Source organism: Symphalangus syndactylus, chromosome 3 (genome assembly GCF_028878055.3).
Source record: "Symphalangus syndactylus isolate Jambi chromosome 3, NHGRI_mSymSyn1-v2.1_pri, whole genome shotgun sequence".
Classification (NCBI taxonomy): domain Eukaryota; kingdom Metazoa; phylum Chordata; class Mammalia; order Primates; family Hylobatidae; genus Symphalangus; species Symphalangus syndactylus.
This window is the reverse complement of record NC_072425.2, coordinates 15,960,052-15,975,924: the sequence shown is the minus strand read 5'-3', so window position 1 is coordinate 15,975,924 and position 15,873 is coordinate 15,960,052. Positions and strand designations below refer to the sequence as shown.

The 15,873-nt window shown below is 52.6% G+C and overlaps 2 protein-coding genes across 12 annotated transcripts in view; both read right to left on the bottom strand.

Annotated features, from left to right (window-relative positions):
* Positions 1 to 1,454: 1,454 nt before the first annotated feature.
* KYAT1 (kynurenine aminotransferase 1) overlaps positions 1,455 to 15,873 on the bottom strand; it is a 43,730-nt gene continuing 29,311 nt past the window's right edge. For 4 of the 11 annotated variants that reach the window (XM_055270814.2, XM_055270809.2, XM_055270810.2 and 1 more), the window contains 12 exons: positions 14,812 to 14,870; positions 11,805 to 11,952; positions 6,647 to 6,796; positions 6,480 to 6,566; positions 6,113 to 6,241; positions 5,234 to 5,354; positions 4,341 to 4,417; positions 4,123 to 4,212; positions 3,825 to 4,011; positions 3,667 to 3,746; positions 2,073 to 2,159; positions 1,455 to 1,976 (listed from right to left, as the gene is read on the bottom strand). In XM_055270814.2, the coding sequence (XP_055126789.1) occupies positions 1,917 to 1,976; positions 2,073 to 2,159; positions 3,667 to 3,746; positions 3,825 to 4,011; positions 4,123 to 4,212; positions 4,341 to 4,417; positions 5,234 to 5,354; positions 6,113 to 6,241; positions 6,480 to 6,566; positions 6,647 to 6,796; positions 11,805 to 11,952; positions 14,812 to 14,864 (1,269 nt within the window). In that variant the 5' untranslated portion in view covers positions 14,865 to 14,870 and the 3' untranslated portion in view covers positions 1,455 to 1,916. Of the gene's footprint in view, positions 1,977 to 2,072; positions 2,160 to 3,666; positions 3,747 to 3,824; positions 4,012 to 4,122; positions 4,213 to 4,340; positions 4,418 to 5,233; positions 5,355 to 6,112; positions 6,242 to 6,479; positions 6,567 to 6,646; positions 6,797 to 11,804; positions 11,953 to 14,811; positions 14,975 to 15,873 lie in introns of all 11 variants that reach the window. The other 7 variants (XM_063635856.1, XM_063635859.1, XM_063635855.1 and 4 more) reach the window with 5 other exon arrangements.
* On the bottom strand, positions 9,796 to 10,377 carry LOC129478816 (small ribosomal subunit protein uS13-like). The gene has a single exon (XM_055270829.2). The coding sequence runs from the start codon at positions 10,313 to 10,315 to the stop codon at positions 9,857 to 9,859; it is 459 nt and encodes a 152-aa protein (XP_055126804.1). The 5' UTR covers positions 10,316 to 10,377; the 3' UTR covers positions 9,796 to 9,856.

Here is a 15,873-nt window from a genome sequence, read left to right as displayed (position 1 = left end):
GATTCTCCATGTTGGTCAGGCTGGTCTTGAACTCCCGACCTCAGGTGATCCATCTGCCTCAGCCTCCCAAAGTGCTGGAATTACAGGTGTGAGCCACCGTGCCTGGTCTCGAACTTAGATCTCATACTAAATTTGTTGTGATTTTTGACAGGCTTATTTTGTAGGCATGACCGGTGAAGACATTGGCCATGTGAAAAAACAAACACAAAAATCCCCCCAAAACAACAATAACAAAAAGACACGGACCATGTGATTGGGCTCAAAGTCTAGTCCCTCGCACCTCCCTGGAGGCAGAGATGGAGGGGCCCGATGGGCTAAAGTTCTGACCCCGTAATGGCACAGTGCAGAGGGATTCCATGTGGCTAACAAGACATGCCTATCTTCCAGAAACTCCAAGGAGTTTAGGAATTCTTTACTAAGGACCAGGGGCAAAGACCGAATATATATTTTATTATATGATATATTCCTATCACATCCCCCAGTTAAACATATGATATGCGCCAAACCCATGTGCTTGCTATGCAAATGCAACTTCGAGACCAGGCCCCTAACATCACCTTTCAAAGAAATTCAGGAGCTACTATTGCTATCCAGTGAGACTCAATCGGGGCCAGCTAGAAGGCCTGGGCACGCCACTTCCCCTCACCTCCAGAGTGCTTTCCTCTCTTGTGAACTGGAGATAACTCAGGTCTCAGTCTCAGAGGCTGTGTAAGATGATGTGCGTCCGAGTGCCTGGCAGGTAGGGCTTGCACAATCAACATTCAGTCCTCCTCCTGGCAATTATTTAAGTCCCCAGTCCTCCTGGCCCCCACTGTGCTGTTCTCTCACCCCATGGGAATGTCCATGTCTTCCTTGTCACAAACTCCAATCCCCTCCACACACACACACACACACACACACACACACACGACACCCCCACCCCAGCCACCATACCCAGCACCAATAACTGCTACCATCAGATTAATATGAGAGGCCAGCTATGGTGGCTCACGTCTGTAATCCCAGCACTTTGGGAGGCCGAGGCGGGCAGACGACCTGAGGTCAGGAGTTTGAGTCCAGCCTGGCCAACATGGTGAAACCCCATCTCTACAAAAACACAAAAATTAGCTGGGTGTGGTGGCGGGTGCCTGTAGTCCCAGCTACTCAGGAGGCTGAGGCAGGAGAATTGCTTGAACCCAGGAGGTGGAGGTTGCAATGAGCCAAGATCATGCCACTGCATTCCAGCCTGGGTGACAGAGCGAGACTCTGTCTCAAAAACAAAACAACAACAACAAAGATTAATAGTGAGGAATTCATTTGAGGGCCTTGGGTTCTAGGCCTGGTTGTGCCACTATGTGACTACAGAAACCATTTCTACAAAGTTGCGGGGGTGTCTGAGCTTCTCTTGGGCATTCTTAACAAGTTAGATCAGCCATCAGCACGAGTGTGAAGCAGAGAGAAGCCATCAATAAGGATTTGAATAACTTAAACGTTTTATTATGGACGAAAAGGAGTGGCTTGAGGACTCAAGTCTAAAGGCAACTCCCCAAGGCCAAGATGAGCCAGGAAAGGTGAGGTTATGCCTGGGTCTTAGCAGGGGTCATGCAGGGCTTGGATGTGATCGATACATGGTGGGACTCCACCGTCGGTCTCAGCCAAGCCTGGAGAGACCAGAAGAAACACAAGGCCCTACAAACCCACCTACGGAGGGGCAGGGAGAGGCCCAGGTCAGGCCACCCTCACCTTTCAGGCAGGAGGCACTTGGTTCTCTAAGATGAAGGGCGGCTCCCACCCAGAACATTCTGTGTCACAGAGAAGAGGTTTCCCAATAGCATCTTCCCCAACCTGGAAATGTCTGAAACCTGGACAAAGACAGACACTCAGAGAGGATCTCTGCGGGCGCGTGGGGATGCCGGGGCCAAGGCGTGACTTCAGGGCTAGAGCTCCACCTGCCACTTCCGCAGCTTCTCGTCCATGGCCTGGAGCGTGGCTTCATCCTGCACCAGCACAGATTAGTCCTACGCTCTCCCCATGCGCCCAGTGGGCCTCGGGAAGCTCTGTGAGGTCTTTCCTCCCCCAGCCCCACCCTTTACCTTCACAAAACAGAAGCGGATATAGTGGTCAAAGTGCTTCTGATGCGGCACACTATAGAAGATGGAGACAGGGATGGCCACCAAGCCCTGGGGAGGAGGAAAGACATGTCTCAACACGGCCTTGTGGACCAGCAGGCCTTGGCTCAGGAAGGGACAGAGAGGTTCCCACCACCAGGAAGGGAAGGAGAGTCAGCTCCAATCCAGCACCTAGTGCCGCATCAAAGTCAGAGGAACAAGGCCAGGTGCGGTGACTCACGCCTATAATCCCAGCACTTTGGGAGGCTGAGACGGGTGGATCACCTGAGGTCAGGAGTTCAAGACCAGCCTGGCCAACATGGCCAAACCCCATCTCTACTAAAAATACAAAAATTAGCTAGGCATTGTGGCACATGCCTGTAATCCCAGCTACTTGGGAGGCTGAGGCAGGAGAATTGCTTAAACCCAGGGGTGGAGGTTGCAGTGAGCTGGGATTGCGCCACTTCACTGCAGCCTGGGCAAAGGAGAGAAAATTCATCCAAAACAAAAACAAACACAAAATCAGAAGAAAAGAATCCCAGAACATCATTCCAAGTCCCTCCCTGGGTATAGAGGGCAGATGGAGGCTGAGAGAGGGAGGATCATGGAGCAGGTCAGGGCAGAGCCAGAGAAGAACAAAGCCTTAGAGTCACAGATGGAACCTGGACGGACCTCAGAGTTAATGGGCCAACTCCTCACTGTACAGATGGGAAGATGGAGATCCAAAGAGGCAGGAAATCCTGCCAGCCCACACAGCATCTCTGTGCAAGTTAGAAACAGGTTCCTCGGGCCAGGCACGGTGGCTCACGCCTGTAATCCCAGCACTTTGGGAGGCCAAGGGGAGTGGATCACCTGAGGTCAGGAGTTGGAAACTAGCCTGACTAACATGGTGAAACCCCGTCTCTATTAAAAATACAAAAATTAGCCAGGTGTGGTTGTACATGCCTGTAATCCCAGCTACCCAGCTACTCAGGAGGCTAAGGGAGGAGAATCGCTTGAACCCTGGAGGTGGAGGTTGCAGTGTGCTGAGATTGCGCCACTGCACTCCAGCCTAGGCGACAGAGTGAGACTCTGTCTCAAAAAAAAAAAAAAAAAAAAAAAAGGCCGGGCGCGGGCGCGGTGGCTTACGCCTGTAATCCCTGCACTTTGGGAGGCTGGGGCAGGCGGATTACGAGGTCAGGAGATCAAGACCATCCTGGTTAACATGGTGAAACCCCATCTCTACTAAAAATACAAAAAAATTAGCTGGGCGTGGTGGCAGGTGCCTGTGGTCCCAACTACTCGGGAGGCTGAGGCAGGAGAATGGCGTGAAACTGGGGGGCGGAGGTTGCAGTGAGCTGAGATAGTGCCACTGCACTCCAGCCTGGGCGACAGAGTGAGACTCCATCTCAACCAAAAAAAAAAAAAAAAAAAAAGAAAGAAACAGGCTGCTCGTTCTTTGAAGTGGATACAACCCTGCCCCAAAGTTCACGGCAGAGGCTGGACTAAGATCTAGCCCAGGAGCCTCTTGCCTGGGCACCCTTGAGCAGCACACAACCTGTGAAACCATACGTGGCTGCCTGGCAGAGGCCCAGCCCACCTTGTTCTTGATCATCCACTTGACGAAGCGTCTGTCATAGGGCTCATCCACAGCTCCAGGCAAGTCAGGCATCTTCCTCTCTGGGAGACAACAGCCACACTGAGCCCCCTGCAGCCTCCAGCCCCTGCGCCCTGCCCAGACCGGCCAGTCTCACTCACTGAAGTCTGAGATGTCTGTGATGAGGAAGTAGCTGCCGTGAGGGATGATGGGCTTCAGGCCCACTGACTGTAGGCTGCGTATCATGTGGTCACGGCAGCGCTGCATGGCCTGCGGGAACTGCACAAAGTAGCTGCTGGGTTGGCGGAAGAGCAGCTGCTCCCGCTCAAAGCTCTCGGCTACTGCAGCCTAGGCAGGGCAGATGGACACACAGATAGATCAGCTGTTCCCTGACATGGGGGCCAGCCTGGGCTCTTTTGTTGTCCCCCCACTCCCCCATGATGTCCTGCCCCTCTTCACCTGGCTCTGTGTGGGGCAGTGGAAGATGGAGTTCTGGTGCATGGTCCGCAGGTGCTTCATGATGTGATCTGGACCCAGGACCCAGCCCACCTGGAGCAGGGGCACAGGTAGGTGGGGAGGTCCTTCCAGGCCTGGCTAAAGCCTTCTTCATTCCCAGGCCTACCTCACTTGCCAAGGATCTTGCAGGGGGTGGTGACCTCCCACCCTCAGCAACTCACCTTCCAGCCAGTGGCGCTGAAAGTCTTGCCCGCGCTGCCGATGGTCAGGGTCCGTTCCCACATGCCAGGGAGGCTGGCTGCCCAAGGCCGAATAGAACAGCTGCTGAGACTGGGGTGGGGGCGATGGGGGAGGATGGTGGTCTGGGCCCCAGGGGACACACATAGGCTTTCGACATCCTGGATTCCTCTACATACTAAGCTATTTGCAGAACTTCCTTCCTTTCTTCCTTCCTTCCTTCCTTCCCTCCCTCCCTCCACCCCTCCTTCCCTCCTTCCCTCCTTCCCTCCTTCCCTCCCTCCCTCCATCCCTCCTTCCCTCCTTCCCTCCCTCCCTCCACCCCTCCTTCCCTCCACCCCTCCTTCCCTCCTTCCCTCCCTCCCTTCCTCCCTTCTTGCTTGCTTGCTTGCTTGATGGAGTCTCGCTCTGTTGCCCAGGCAGGAATGCAATGGCGCCATCTTGCCTCACTGCAACCTCCGCCGCCCAGGTTCCAGTGATCCTCCTACCTCAGCTTCCTGAGTAGCTGGGACTACAGGCACGCGCCACCATGCCCAGCTAATTTTTGTACTTTTAGTACAGATGGGGTTTCACCATGTTGGCCAGGCTGGTCTCAAACTCCTGACCTCAAGTGATCTGCCAGCCTCAGCCTCCCAAAGTGCTGGGATTACAGGTGTGAGCCACCATGCCCGGCATAGGATTTATTTGACCTCATCCTTTCGACAACCAGGGAGGCAGGTGCTATTGTGACACTGTGTACTCTGGGAGGCAAAGGTCACAGGATCTTCAGGGCTCCAGAACCCTGGGTTCTAACTACCAGGCCTGCGCTGACTCTCAGGTGGGGTCAAAGCCCTCCCACCAATGTGCAGGGGAGGGGCCCCAGGCTGGCTTGGCTCACCAATGCTGATGTGCTGGTGCCCATCGTAGACCATCCACTGGTAGACTTCATCAGTGATACACACCACGTCATGCTGCTGGCACAGGCTGGCCACCAGCTCCAGCTCTTCCCTGGAGAACACCTACGGATGCCCAAGGAGAGCACAGACCTGCAGCTGCGACCGTCCCCAAACACAGAGGCCTACTCAGAGAGGTTAAAGGACACAGCTGTGGCCAGGTGCAGTGGCTCACGCCTGTAATCCTAGCACTCTGGGAGGCCGAGGTGGGCGGAACACTGGAGGTCAGGAGTTTGAGACCAGCCTGGCCAATATGGAGAAACCCCGTCTCTACTAAAAACACAAAAATTAGCTGGGCAGGGTGGCAGGTGCCGGTAATCCCAGCTACTCGGGAGGCTGAGGCAGGAGAATTGCTTGAACCCAGGAGGCAGAGGTTGCAATGAGCCAAGATCACGCCACTGCACTCCAGCCTGGGAGACAGAGCGAGACTTCATCTCAAAAAAATAAATGGCGAATACAGCCAAGCCCAGTGCTAAGGGCTGTTCTGCACCATCGCATTGGATCCCTGCAACACCGACCACGAGGTCAGTTCCCTCAGGTTCCCACATTACAGATGAGATACTTCGAGAGGCATAGTCACTATTCCAGGGTCACTGGGAAGTGATGGTGGCTCCCAGCCCAGTTCACTGTCCCAGCCCTCAGGCCTTCCCTGGGGATTCCTGCCCCTGTCCTGGGACCTCTGGAGTCTTGGTCCTCAGAGCTCATTGTGTGTGGCCCTCCCACACACAAATGAAGAAACGGAAGCCCCACAGCAGCAACTCAGTAACAGTGCAAGAGACATGACTAGGTCCGCAGGGGGCCAGGGAAGGAGGTCCCTCCAGTACCTTGCCCAGGGGGTTGTTGGGGGTGTTGAGGACCAGGGCTTTGGTGCGTGATGTGAATCTGCTGGCCAGCTCCGTGGGGTCCAGCTGCCAGTTGCTGCTGGAACCCAATTCTCCATTCTGGATAGGACCCTGCAAGAGCAGGTGGCACGGGGTGGTACCACTTACCCACCTAACATGCAGGTCTTCCCCCAGCATCCATCCCCACGTTCTCTCCCCTGGGATCCCAACACACACACCTCCCCTCTGCCCTCCCAGCTTAGGGGAACTGGCTTCCTTCACTTCCTTCCTCCTTTTCCAACTCCCAGGGTCCAACTCAGCCCACGCCTTGGATCCCTCTGCCCATCCATCCTCTACCTAGCATCCTTACCGGCTTCAGGGGCACAAACACAGGGCGACCCCCTGCCATCATTGTCATGGGTTCGTAGCAGTCAAAAAAGGGTTCGATGATGATGACCTGATATAAGGGTCAAATCAGCTGGAGTCAGCACGGCCCTGACCTCTCAGTCCCACTCAGCCCAAGTCTTGCCCACTCACCTCGTCTCCTTCGTCCACCAGGGCCTGGAAGGCTGTGAACAGGGCCCCATAGCCACCAACGGTCACCAGCACATTCCTGAGCGGGTCCATCTCCTGACCCAGCAGCTTCCCAAAGAAACTTGCCAGGATCTTCGTCAGTGGTGGGTAACCCTGCCAGGACAGCAGGGGTCAACTGTCCAGCTCAGCCTGGGCCCATCCTCTGGCCCAGCTGTATCTAGGCAATTCTAGCACCTTCCAGCAGCAGGCCTGGGGGCAGAGTCAGGTACCGGTAGTCTGGGCCCCAGGGGACGTGGAATAGATCAGCTTTCAACACTCTGGATTCCTCTACACACCAAGCTGTTTGTGGGATTTCTTTGATCTCATCCTCTCAACAACCCAGGGGCAGGTGCTATTGTGATCCTGTGTACTCTGGGAGGTAAAGGTCACACAATCTATATGGCCCCAGACGCCAGAGTCCCAACCACCAGGCCTGCACTGACTCAGATATCCAGTGCTAAGCTCCTCCATCTCCTCCACCAGCATTTGCCATAGGGCCTGTTCTGTGCCAGGCCCGGAGCCCAGGGCAGGGATTTAGCAGAGAACCAGAGGAAGTACTTGCCTCCATGAACCTCAGTCCAAGAGCCCGCAAGGCAGTAGAAACTCCCCACTTTCCACATCTCTAAGTTTAAGAAGCATGTTTGTGCCCACTTGATCCTCCCAGCAGCTTTGCAGGAGAGGCTTTTATTTATTTATTTATTTATTTTGAGACAGGGTCTCACTCATGTCACCCAGGTTGGAGTGCAGTGACACAATCGCGGCTCCCTGCAACCTCCGCCTCCTGAGTTCAAGTGATTCTCTTGCCTCAGTCTCCCAAGTAGCTGGGACTACAGGCACGCACCACCATGCCTGGTTAATTTTTGTATTTTTAGTGGAGACGGGGTTTCACCATGTTGGCCAGGCTGGTTTCGAACTTCTGACCTTGGGTAATCCGCCTGCCTTGGCCTCCCAAAGTGCTGGGATTACAGATGTGAGCCACCGCGCCTGGCTTGATCCCCACTATTTGACAGGTAGAAAAATAGAGACCCAGAGAAAAGTAATTACTTGTCTAAAGTCACACACAGTTGAGGGTCAGGAACCTCATGTTGCAGCTTTGTAAGCACCCCTTTTTGAGAGGAAGATTAGATCCAGAAACTTGTTTGCTGAGGACACTTATAAAATACTGAAGGTGAAACCCTGTCTCTACTAAAAATACAAAAAATTAGCTGGGCGTGGTGGCGGGCACCTATAGTCCCAGCTACTCGGGAGGCTGAGGCAGGAGAATGGCGTGAACCCGGGAGGCGGAGCTTGCAGTGAGCCGAGATCGTGCCACTGCACTCCAGCCTGGGCAACAGAGCAAGACTCCGTCTCAAAAACAAACAAACAAACAACACAAAACAAAAATACTCAAGGCTAAGCCAAGTGATCAAAACCTTGTCTAGAACTTAACTCAGTAACTCACTAAACCAGATTTGGCCATACAAAAATAAAAATTTTCTGTACAACAAGAGGCACAGGCCAGGCACAGTGGCTCATGCCTGTAATCCTAGCATTTGGGAGAATGAGACAGGAGAGTTGCTTGAGGCCAGGAGTTTGAGAACAGCCTGGGCAACACAGAGGGACTCCGTCTCTACTGACGGAAAATCAAAAAAATTATCCAGGTATGGTGTCACGTGCCTGTAGTCCCAGGTACTCGGGAGGCTGTGGCAGGAGGATTGCTTGAGCCCAGGAGATCAAGGCTGAAGTGAGCTATGATCACACCAGTCTGGGCAATAAAATTGAGACTCTGTCTTAGACAATAAATTAATTAATTAAATAAAAATAAAAGGCACCATGAGCAAAGTCAAAACAGGAAGAGAAAAATATTGCAACATACAAGAAAGAGGTAAAATATTTAATGAGGCTGGGCACAGTGGCTCATACCTGTAATCCCAGCACTTGGGGAGGCTAAGGTGGGAGAATTCCTTGAGCCCAGGAGTTTGAGACCAGCATGGGTAACATAAGGAGACCCTGTCTCTATTTTGTTGTTGTTGTTGTTGTCGTCACCCAGGCTGGAGTGCAATGGCACCACCTTGGCTCACTGCAACCTCCGCCTCCCGGGTTCAAGCGATTCTTGTGCCTCAGCCTCCCAAGTAGTTTGGATTACAGGTGCCCACCACCATGCCCAGCTAATTTTTATTAGAGATGGAGTCTCACCATGTTGGGCAGGCTGGTCTTGAACTCCTGACCTCAGGTGATCTGCCAGCCTCAGCCTCTCAGAATGCTGGGATTACAGGCGTGAGCCACCGTACCCGGCCCCTGTCTCCAGTTAAAAAAAAAAAAAAGAAAGAAAGAAAGAAAAGAAAAAGCAGCAAGAAAAAGATACATACCCAAATTTTTTTTATTTTTATTTTTTGATCAAAGAAGGAACTTTCCAACCAGCTCTGAGACCAGCCTATTGACAGGGATGTAAATGAGTAAACCTTACTGGAGGGCCATTATTTACTTAGTTGTTTATTTATTTTTGAGACAGGATCTCACTATGTTGCACTGGCCTCAAACTCCTGGGCTCAAGCGATCTTCCTGCCTCAGGCTCCCAAGTAGCTGGGATTATAGGCACACACTGTTTCTAAACACTATCCACCTATTGTATTTATAAATATTTATAGCCTTTCATTTGCTAGTTTTACTTCTAGGAATTTATCTTAGGGAAATACATATGTATACAAAGATGTCCACACATGGATATTTGCTGTGGCATTGCTTATGATACTGAGATAGCAGAAGCAGTCCATCAGTGCAGGACTGCTTAAATAAATTATGGCACATCCAGGCAACAGAACAGTATGCGGCCATTAAAAAGAAAGAGTGCGGTCAGGTGCGGTGGCTCACGCCTGTAATCCCAGCACTTTGGGAGGCCGAGGCAGGCGAATCACGAGGTCGGGAGTTCGAGACCAGCCTGGCCAACACGGTGAAACCCCGTCTCTACTAAAAATACAAAAATTAGCTGGGCGTAGTGGTGGGCGCCTGTAATCCCAGCTACTCAAGAGGCTGAGGCAGGAGAATGGCTTGAACCGGGGAGGTGGAGGTGGAGGTTGCAGCGAGCCGAGATCGTGCCCCTGCACTCCAGACTCCAGCCAGGGCGACAGTGCGAGACTTTTTTTTTTTTTTTTTTTTTGTATATAAACTATTTATTAACAGACAAGGCCTACAGACTTATTTCTTCTTGGACACACCCACAGTGCGGCCACGGCGGCCAGTGGTCTTGGTGTGCTGGCCTTGGACACGAAGGCCCCAGAAGTGACGCAGCCCTCTATGGGCCCGAATCTTCTTCAGTCGCTCCAGGTCTTCACGGAGCTTGTTGTCCAGACCATTGGCTAGGACCTGGCTATATTTTCCATCCTTTACATCCTTCTGTCTGTTCAAGAACCAGTCTAGGATCTTGTACTGGCGTGGATTCTGCATAATGGTGATCACACGTTCCACCTCATCCTCAGTGAGTTCTCCTGCCCTCTTGGTGAGGTCAATGTCTGCTTTCCTCAAGACCACATGAGCATATCTTCGGCCCACACCCTTAATGGCAGTGATGGCAAAGGCTATTTTCCGCCACCCATCGATGTTGGTGTTGAGTACTCGCAAAATATGCTGGAACTTTTCAGGGATCACTAGAGACATGGCGGCAACACAAGCGGCGGCGTGTAGGCCTCCTGTGGAAGAGCTTTTTTTTTTTTTGAGATGGGGTCTCACTCTGCCGCCCAGGCTGGAGTGCAGTGGTGCGATCTCGGCTCACTGCAAGCTCCGCCTCCAGGGTTCACGCCATTCTCCTGCCTCAGACTCCCAAGTAGCTGGGACTACACGCACCTGCCACCACGCCCGGCTGACTTTTTTTCTATTTTTAGTAGAGACGAGGTTTCACCGTGTTAGCCAGGATGGTCTCGATCTCCTGACCTTGTGATCCGCCCGCCTCGCCTCCCAAAGTGCTGGGATTACGGGCTTGAGACACTGCGCCCGGCCGACTGTCTTAAAAAAAAAAAAAATACAGAAATTAGCTGGGCATGGGGGCGCACCCCTATAGTCCCAGCTACTCGGGAGGCTGAGGCAGGAGAATCTCTTGAACCCGGGAGGCAGAGGTTGCAGTGAACCGAGATGGCGCCCCTGCAATCCAGCCTGGCGTCAGAGACTCTATGTCAAAAAAAACACAAAAAACAGAATGAACAGAATGAGGTTTCAGTGGCTCACGCCTGTAATCCCAGCACTTTCGGAGGCCGAGGTGGCAGGATCACTTGAGCCCAGGAGTTTGAGACCAGTCTGAGCAACATGGTGAAACCCTGTATCTACAAAAAATACAAAAAAAATTAGCTGGGCGAGGTGACATACCCCTGTTGTCCTAGCAACTCTAGAGGCTGAGGTGGGAGGATCACATGAGCCCCAGGAAATGGCACATCATGTGAGCCCCACGAGGTAGAGGCTGCAGTGAGCCGTGATCATGTCACTACACTCTAGCCTAGGTGACAAGAGTGAGACCCTGACTCAAAAATAAATAAATAAATAAAATTAGCTGGGCATGGTGATGGACACCCGTAGTCCCAGTTACTCCAGAGGCTGAGGTGGGAGGACCACTTGAGCCTGGCAGGGTCAAGGCTGCAGTGGACCATGATTGCACCACTGCACTCCAGCCTAGATGACAGAGTGAGACCCTGTCTCATAAAAGAAAAAGAAAAAAAGAACCACTGTTCTAATCCAAGCAGTGTCACATATTTACTATGTGGTCCTTTCCGGAAAACATTTGGATTTATTGTGTAATCCAATCAGTAGCTCGTCTTTCAGGACTTGGTTTAAGTGTCACCTCCTCCAGGAAGTCTTCATGCATCTCTCCAGCCCCCTCCCCAGGTTTCATTTCCACTTTCTTACTCACGCAGTATCCCATCCTTCTCCATCACGCATGTATCAACTGCCTGTCATTACTGCCTTCTTGTCTACCATCCCCACTAGACCACAAGGCACAGGCTCTGGGACAGAGGATACGCTCAGTAAACACCGAACTATGGTCAAACAGAATCCTCTGGCTCTGTCCCCTGAAGCCTGACACCTGTGTGGGCTTGATGTCCAGAAATCCCTGCCCCCTTCCTCCCCCAGTACCTCCAGGAGAGATGGAGAGACTCACAAATGCCTTGGTGTACTGGTTGAGCATGAAGTCTCCACTGACAGCGTGCTGAAAGGCTTCCACGGCAAAGTCTGGGGGCGGGAAATCCGGGAAGCCCTGGCCCAAGTTCACGACGTCATGCTCACTGGCCAGTTTGACAAACTCCACCCTGGGTAACAAACGGAGAATCGGCACCAGCCCAGCCTTCCATGGTGACCTGGATTTCGGCCTGTTTAGAAAAACTGGACAACCGGCCGGGCGTGGTGGCTCATGCCTGTAATCCCAGCACTTTGGGAGGCCAAGGTGGGCGGATCACCTGAGGTCAGGAGTTTGAGACCAGCCTGGGCAACATGGTGAAACTCTGTCTTCACTAAAAATATAAAAGTTAGTCAGGCATGGTGGCGGGGGCCTGTAATCCCAGCTACTTGGAAGGCTGAGGCAGGAGAATCACCTGAACCCAGGAACCAGAGGTTGAAATGAGCCGAGATCGCACCATTGCACTCCAGCCTGGATAACAAGACCGAGATTCTGTTTTAAAAAACAAAAACAAGGCCGGGCGCGGTGGCTCACGCTTGTAATCCCAGCACTTTGGGAGGCCGAGGCGGGCGGATCACGAGGTCAGGAGATGGAGACCACGGTGAAACCCCATCTCTACTAAAAATACAAAAAATTAGCCGGGCGTGGTGGCGGGCGCCTGTCGTCCCAGCTACTCGGAGAGGCTGAGGCAGGAGAATGGCGTGAACCCGGGAGGCGGAGGTTGCAGTGAGCCAAGATTGCGCCACTGTACTCCAGCCTGGGCGACAGAGCGAGACTCCGTCTCAAAAAAAAAAAAAAAACAAAAAACAAAAACAAAAACAAAAATAAAAAAACAAAAAAAACACACACAGAAGAAAAACAAAAACTGGACAACCAGCAACTGTCCTGGCCTAAAGATCTGCCTGAGTGTCACAGCTGGTCCCCTGCGTTGAGATTAGGTCAGTCAGGCACATTGCTAATTGCAGGAATCAGCCCAGGGGCTTTCCAAGTTCTTCCACCATGACCCACAGGAAGAAATCATCTTTTTTTTTCTTTTTTTTTGAGAGATAGAGTTTCGCTCTGTCCCCTAGGCTGGAGTGCAGTGGCACAATCTCAACTCACTGCAACCTCCGCCTCCTGAGTTCAAGTGATTCTCATGCCTCAGCCTCCCAAGTAGCTGGGATTACAGGCTCCCACCACCACACCCAGCTAATTTTTGTATTTTTAGTACAGACGGGGTTTTGCTATGTTGGCCAGGCTGGTCTCTAACTCCTGACCTCAGGTGGTTCACCCGCCTTGGCCTCCCAAAGTGCTGGGAGTACAGGCGTGAGCCACCACTACCGGCCAAGAAATCACCTTTGCATCATCAACCCTGTGGAGCACAAACATGGAATGGAAGCTTCATCCTTCTTGGTGCAATCTACTGCAGTATTTTCTGTCCTGTCCTATCCTACTCTATTCTTTCCAAATACTAGTTGAGACCCCCTGTACAGATTGCATGACTCCTCCTCAGATTCGTCAATACCACGGTTAAACGCTCTGCTCATATAACCTTCACAATGGCCTGTGGGGCACGTCTTGTTCCTGGACCACTGTGGGGTAAGGAGTGGACTGACTTGCCTGAAGCCTCCCAGCTAGTACAAGGCACAGCCAGCCTTTCTACTTCCATCTCAAGCAAAGTTTTATGCTCTTGACTGTACTCTGGGCAGAACAGGGCCCTACCAGCCCAGGCACACATCATCTCTGGACCCATAATCCTCTGTTCTGGCCCTGCCTGGTGCCCACCTCTCCAGGTGGGAGAAAGGCTGGGAAGCTGGATGAAGAGGCTGGTATGTGGTTTGGGGCTAGTTTGAAGCAGAGTCAAGACCTGGCTGAGTTGAATTTGCATACCAATAAATATGTCTAAAATGTATCATTTTTGGCTGGGCCCGGTGGCTCACCCCTGTATTCCCCAGCACTTTGGAAGGCCGAGGCGGGCAGAATCCCTTGAGGTCAGGAGTTTGAGACCAGCCTGGACAACATGGTGAAACCCTATCTTCTCTAAAAATATAAAAATTAGGGCCAGGTGCAGTGGCTCATGCCTGTAATCCCAGTACTTTGGGAGGCTGAGGCGGGTGGATCACGAGGTCAGGAGTTTGAGACCAGCCTGGCAAACATGGTGAAATCCCATCTCTACTAAAAATACAAAAAAAAAAAAAAAAAAATTAGCTGGGCATAGTGGCGCATGCCCGTAATCCCAGCTACTTGGGAGGCTGAGGCAGGAGAATTGCTTGAACCTGTGAGGGGGAGGTTGCAGTGAGCCGAGATGATGCCACTGCACTCCAGCCTGGGTGACAGAGTGAGATTCTGTCTTGGGGGGGAAGAAAAAAAAAGAAAAAAAATTAGCTGGGCATTGTGTTGCACGCCTGTAATCCCAGCTACTTGGAGGCTGAAGCAGGAGAACCTATGCCAGGAGGCATAGGTTGCAGTGAGCCAAGACCGTGCCACTGCACTCCAGCCTGGGCGACAAGAACAAAACTCCATCTCAAGAATAAAATGAAAATAAAACAGGTCAAAAAAGAAAACAGTATCAACCTCTGAAAATGTCTAGTGAAGAGCTGACTGTATCTTACTTGCTTATCTTACTTATCTTAGTTTATCTGACTCTATACCAAGTGAGAAAGAGTCATCCTTGGACAGGCCTTAGCCTGGTGCCTGGGTGAATGGCTTTGGACAGCATTTCACTTTCTCCTCCCCAACACTCTCCAGGTAGGTATAATTCTTCATTTTGCAGCTGGGGAGATGAGGCTCAGAGCAGGTATGTCACCTGTCCTAGTGCCACAGTCATGCAGGAGAAAGCTGAAATTTGAACCAAGCCCACTCCCTCGGGCCCTGCCTCTCCTGAACTATGGCTGGAATCTGGCAGTCTGTGTACCGCCACCATCCGGGGTACTACTGAGTTGCTGTAAACCCAGGGATGGCCAACCCATGCCCGAGGGGACACCCACACACCTCCCCAGCCCAGCTAGCTCACCAGGGGTTGTGGTCAATCCCGTCCAGCCTTCGGGCCTGCAGTTGTTTGGCCATGGCGAGCTGGAGACAAACAAGTGGAAGGTCAGAGATGGAATCTGTCTGGGTGCAGCGGTCTGGGCTTGCACACAGGAGGGACGGCTGCTTTCAGGCCACAGCGCCATCCTGTCTGCTCCCAGGAGGGGGAAGAGATCAGAGTTTGCAGAAGGGCAGGTTTCTGCCTGCCACCCAAGCCTGTTATGCTCCAACACCCTCGCCTGGCTCCTCCCGACTCCAGCAGCCTCCACCTCCCCAACCTGCAGGGGCTGCCTGGCGCCTGCCCAGTGGAGACTTCCACCAGCCCTGGCTCCATGTGTCCTGAGACAGAGCCCTGACTTGGCCAGGATAAAGTCTGACTCAGGAAGGGCTGAGGGTTAAAGAAGAGGAGCAGGAGGTGGGTGGAGCGGAGAGGGAGGATAATGGCAACAGTGACAGCAGCAGCCTCCACTTACAGAGGTCTTGCTATGCACTTCCATTTCATTCCCTGAATGACCTGGCCAGGCCTATCTTATCAACGAGAAAACAGAAGGTGGAAAACAGAGGCTGGAGGGTGCAGGAGAGGGAGTGATGTGTTTAAGGCCACACAACACACACACTCAGACTTAGGCCTGTTGGACCCAAGGCCATGTCCTAACTCTGAGGGAGGCACTAATTCAGTCCTCGGAGGGTCCCAGGGTCCTGGCTCCTGGCTCACCCCTCCCCTCCCGGTGTTCCTCCCAGGCCAGCTCCCTCCTCAGCCACTGGTGTGCAGAAACTGGCCAGGGGCTGGGTGCAGTGGCTCATGCCTGTAATCCCAGCACTTTGGGAGGCTGAGGCGGGCAGATCACCTGATGTCAGGAGTTCGAGTCCAGTCTGGCCAACATGGTGAAACCCCCATCTCTACTAAAAATACAAAAATTAGCTGGGCGTGGTAGCACGCACCTGTAATCCCAGCTACTCGGGAGGCTGAGGCACAAGAATTATTTGAACCTGGGAGGCAGACACTGCAGTGAGGCGAGAGCACACCACTGCACTCCAGCCTGAGCAT